We start from the raw sequence: 5457 nt of genomic DNA, 5'->3' as shown, positions 1-5457 counted from the left end.
ACATAGATAATTGGTGTCAATAACTGTGTGATTTCACCTTGTCATTAGTTTGTACTTCAAAGAAAATAAACAAAGCGATTTGATAATGCTAATTAGCACCTTTTTGTTTGAGTCTTAAGCAAGCCGTTACCTGTCAAGTATTACTCTAAATGTCAAGGTAAAATATGCTCAACCAATCACTCATTTTTGATTGGCTTCTCAAATGGCCAAAGATGTCGTGACAGATTTGTTTTAATTACAAAATGTTACAACTGAATCTGGGTATAAATCATAGCTTGTGCGTTTCATATTTATGCTTTTCAGTTCTGCGCCTGTGATAGAAACTAACTTATTGTCTTCGATTTAAAAAAACTGATACCATTTTGCAGGGTTTACGAGTAAGGTACGATTTATTTTTACGTTATTTGTATGTTATTTTCATGTAAACAGGTAATTTCACATTGTTATAAAATTGTAATTATAATCTATTTATTCCATTAATGCATAATGGGAAAAGCCGACGTTTGACATAAAAAGCATATTTTCGCGTAATAACATAAAACGGTAATTGTGTTACATTATTTGTAAGCAATATAAGCAATACTTTGATATAATTCGATGTTGTCCGACAAACTTCGTTTAGAGAGTTGTGGCTTTAGTTAATTATAAAATTTGGGATATACTAAATTTACTTACCGTAATTACTCTAAGTTTTCTTACACTTGAAAGTAATTAATTTTTTTATTGTCCGAAAATTTAGATATGGAAAATATTCCAACATTTTCGGTGTCCGAAAATGTAGAGACAAAAGTTAAATGTCAGAAAAGTATAGTTATATTGAAATAAAATCACTAATTCAATGCGCTATAGTGTTTCTACTTCGAACACAAATACATCTTTACAGTTTTACTAACTCTTGCCTGAAATTATATAAAATGAAAAAATAAAAACATACTGCTTCCTTAATAGGAAGATATCATTTAAATGCTGGCCCATTGCCATCAGGCATGAGCTTCCCAGGTTTTATGGCATTAATCCGTTTATAAAAATTCATGATCGAAGTGTTACAATAGACGCGAATACAGTACCTAAATCTGTTGTAAATATAAAGTCTTAAAATGTATTATCATATCATGATAGACGAAAACGTCCGTATCCGAAAATTAAGTCACGAACAATAATTATTTTGGTCAAAAAGGGGGTGTTCGAAAACTTTGTGCCATTTCGTCAATAAGTATGAAATCACAATAATATTATTCCTGGTAGCATGGTTCGAATTGTTAATGACTGTTGGTGACTTCGATTTAAATGCTCATAACGTTATCCAATAGGAATTTGTGATTCATTCAGATAATTTAATTATATTTTACAGACATTCGATGGCGACAATCTGCTTCGCTCTTGCGACTACGCTGATGGTACTGATGGCGTCATACAGAGGACTTCACGCTCAGATGATCACGGATGCTAAACGTTTGTTAACCAATTTAATGCAGAATTACGACAACAATTTCCGACCTGTGTTAAACCAGTCGAAACCAGTTGTTGTATATACTGGGTTAGATCTCATCTCGATTCAAGATTTTAACGAAGTCGACGAGAAAATATCGTTTACGGCCATTCTATTACTTGAATGGTACGATGAGCAACTTATTTGGAATCCCAAGGATAATGGTGGTATTAAAAGCCTCAATATTGACGTCAACATGATTTGGACTCCGCAAATGATGCTAACAAACAGTGTCGGGAAAATAGACCGTATCTCTCAGGATTGGCATGCAGTGAGTGTTACTGACTTGGGACGTTGCTTTTATTATATTGGCAACGTGTTTACTTCATCTTGCGATGTCGACGTTACTTTTTATCCATGGGATAAACAGACATGCAGTTTTGAGTTCATGCCGGCCAATTACGACACCAGTAAGATCAAGCTTTCTCCATCCGAAAGCAACGTGTTGTTGAACCACTACTCTGGGAATGGCGCATGGGATCTCGTTAGTACCGGTGTGAAAACACAACTAGGCGATTACATGGTGGTGTTCGAGATTGAGGTAGAGAGAAAGCCGCGATTTGTGATAGTAAATGTGATACTTCCACTGATATTCATGTCTGTTTTGAATATCATGGTCTTTTTGATACCCACTGAGTGCGGAGAGCGCATCTCCTACTGTCTGACTGTGCTGCTATCAATTGCTGTCTTCTTAACACTGGTGGGAGACAACCTCCCGAAGAACTCAAGCCCGATGTCGCTTTTTAGCTACTATCTGGTGTCGGTGCTCGTCATCAGCGTCGCCATCACGCTCGCTGTCATATGCAGCCTGCACTTGTACCACAGAAGTGGCAGGCAACCGGCGGCCGCGTGGAGAGCAATTGCCGGCTGTCTTGGCTGCGGTTGTGCTCGGCGGACAGCGCCAGGCAGTTCATACACGACTAATCGAAGCGATGATGAACCGTTTGAGAGGACAGAACAGGCGAAGTACAGTGGTTCCCACGATATGAATTTAATGCCGTACCCGACATACACTCGTGGAGTAATAATGGACCGACCATTATATATTAACAGGGGTTTGTCTTCAGATCGTCCGGAGACCACAAAACGACCGAGGGCAGAAATGCGCGACGATGAAACGAGTAGCGCATTCGTGGAAATTACGTGGGCAGATGTGAGCGTTGCCTTGGATAAAGTATTTTTCGTGTTTTTCGTTCTTATTTTAATAACTGACACGCTCTTCTTTATGTTAATGATTTACCACAATGTAACCCTATAAAAGTGTAACAATAAACGCATTTTATTGAATGGTTCCAAACAAAAACAGAAATTTGAAAGTAAGTATGTAATTAAATATGATATGTAAAATATAATTTTAAAATATAATTTTACATTATGGTGCTCAATCTAGAAAATTTACATGAACATTGATATGTTTCATGTTGACACTATCTTGTTGTTTTATATTTTAAAGTTTAGTTTAGAAATATGTTCATGTATAGCAATTTTTACGCAACAGGAGGTCCAATGCTAGCGATTAGCTATGGTGCACCTCAATGGTAGTTTGCTGTTATTTTCGTCAGAATACTATTTATAATAAATTTTTAAATGAAACAATGTAGATTTATGTATTAATTTGAATGAATTGGAAACATTCCTTTCCATAGATTTTTATTCTTGATTATGGTAACAGTTGCTGCAAGGTTCATATGAGGTGTATCGTATCACGTGTTCTGTAACAATGTCTCGCAAGGGCTTGCATACAAAATAAACGTTAAGCGAAATGTATGTTGTTTTCTTTCTCTCTCGATTTACGCGGACCTGTTTCGATTACTTGGCAATAAAGTAAACGGAGGCTGAAGGGCCGATCAAACAACGCATTTAACAGACCTAAATATTTACAAAGTTATGCCTTTTTCAAAACACTTCGCGTTAAACGAGTCAAATTTATATACGAGTCATATTCCGTGCCAATGAGTTATTTATTTCATTGACATTAACTTTAATTTTAAAACTTTACAAAAAAGAAACCGACACAATTTTATAATTTTTTCTCAGGTCGCATAAAACATTATACATATATTGTGACAGCAGGTGAACATATAGTTTACAAATAATTATTTTTCAAAACAACTGTGCACTTTTAAGAAGTCGATTATAATGGCGACCAGATTACACCGAACTTCTCATTACGCCACATCTATAGAGGATAAATGGTTGTAAAGATACCCTTTTAATTTCCAAAAAATTGTTTTAATTCATATATCATTTATTTTGAAAACATTTATTGGAGATAGCTGCTATGGTCAGCGAGTATTTGCCGTTAAAGAAAAAAAATGAAATAACCAAGATATCCAATAACAAACAATATCAACATATTAGCCTCGTTCTGGGAAAACTGGGCTTAATGCATCTGGGTAAAGCGTTGTCTCAGATTAGCCCGTGTAGTCCATACAGGTTAATCAGGGGCAAATCTATCCGCAAACACAGGCTTATTGTTCAGAAAAGACCTTCTAAAAAATATATATTTCATTTATTAGGAAAGTATCATTCCTATTAGCCCGTGCAGACTGCGCAAGCTAATCAGGGACGACATTTTACGCGCAATCATAATGTCAAAGTTCCCAGAACGAGGCTCATGATATTTAATATTTAACTTCATGGTAAACAATGGCATGTACATAAGTGTTTTGTGTAAAGCACTTTTGGGCAATTGTGTCAGTAAATGAGTTCGTTACCCGGACGAACCATGCTCCCATGTCGTACGTCCAACTCAAATCAGATTTAAAATTTCAACAGAACATAGCTGCGCTTGCTGTCTATCAAACCGACTTATATAAATTGCAAATAAAAGCGCGATTTCAGATATTACGCTTCACTGCATACACGTTTAAGATAATTTCAATCTTTAAAGTAAAGCTCTCAAAAGACAGCTTTATTGCGCATGTATTTGCAACGAACTAGTATGTTTTCTACGAAAGTCCATTAGTTTCACTTGAATTAAAACAAAAAGTTCGTTTGTACGCCTTTGAAATTGACGTTATTACGCCCTTTTTAGCATTTGTACGCCATTTTTAGCGCAATTACGCCTTTTTAGCGTTTGTACGCCTTTAAGCCTGCGTTATAACGCCTTTAATGGCGTCTGTACGCCTTTGGTTTGATTTATAACGCCTGATTAAGCGTTTGTACGCCTTTTAGTTTGGCGTTATAACACCTTTTTTAGCGTTTCTACGCCTTTTAGTTTGGCATGATTAGCCTTTTTTAGCGTAAGAATGCCATTTTTAACGTTATAACGCCTTTTTTAGCGATTGTTCGCCTTTTAGTTTAGCGTTATTTAGCCTTTTTTAGCATTATGACGTTTTAGCGTTATTACGCCTTTGTTAGCGTTATAATGCGTTTGTTTGCGTTATTACGTCTTCATTTGCGTAGTAAGGCCTTTTTTTCGCGTTATTACGACTTCGAACTATTGTTTTAAATTTAAAGTGGTACTTATAGGCTTTCGTAGTTTTCTACTTTATCTGGGAACGAATATTAGCTTTCATAATGATATTGGTTGTGATGTAGTATATTTTACACGAAAAAAATATATTGCAAAAATTAAACATAGTTTCGGCCACCACAACCCGATTAAATGTTTGTCGAATTTTCTGAAGAGGGTAAGGTTATGATGGTAGCCCTTCAGGGATGAAGTTATTAAAAGACATATTTGCGCGTATATTATTATCATTTATAAGTATTCGAAACTTCATATAATCCCAAAACTCTCAGTTTCATGGGGAATCAACTAGATTATCCGAGATTAGTTGCATTAAATGATTTTTCATTGGTGTTGGGTAATTACTGCTGTTGTACTGTACAGTTTGTCTGAGTTACTTAAGACAATAAATAGCACATAATTAAGTGTTTATTCTAATACAAAAAATAACAAGACATTAAAAGGATGAAATTAGACAATATTGGGCAATAAATGAATAATTGGCCGGATTATC

The 5457-nt window shown here is 35.5% G+C and overlaps 1 protein-coding gene across 1 annotated transcript; it reads left to right on the top strand.

Moving 5' to 3' along the window:
- Positions 1 to 227: 227 nt before the first annotated feature.
- Positions 228 to 3129, top strand: LOC127863030 (neuronal acetylcholine receptor subunit alpha-2-like). The gene is made up of 2 exons (XM_052402443.1): positions 228 to 382; positions 1352 to 3129. Exon 2 carries the CDS (start codon positions 1359 to 1361, stop codon positions 2745 to 2747), a length of 1389 nt encoding a protein of 462 aa, XP_052258403.1. The 5' UTR covers positions 228 to 382; positions 1352 to 1358; the 3' UTR covers positions 2748 to 3129.
- The last annotated feature ends 2328 nt before the right edge of the window (positions 3130 to 5457 follow it).

The sequence above is a fragment of the Dreissena polymorpha genome, chromosome 16 (assembly GCF_020536995.1).
Source record: "Dreissena polymorpha isolate Duluth1 chromosome 16, UMN_Dpol_1.0, whole genome shotgun sequence".
NCBI lineage: Eukaryota > Metazoa > Mollusca > Bivalvia > Myida > Dreissenidae > Dreissena > Dreissena polymorpha.
Note: the sequence above shows the minus strand (reverse complement) of the source record. Positions and strands in the feature narration are given on the sequence as shown.

Coding starts and splice junctions, on each gene's coding strand:
- LOC127863030 (XM_052402443.1), top strand. CDS start 1,359: ATGGCGACAATCTGCTTCGCTCTTGCGACTACGCTGATGGTACTGATG.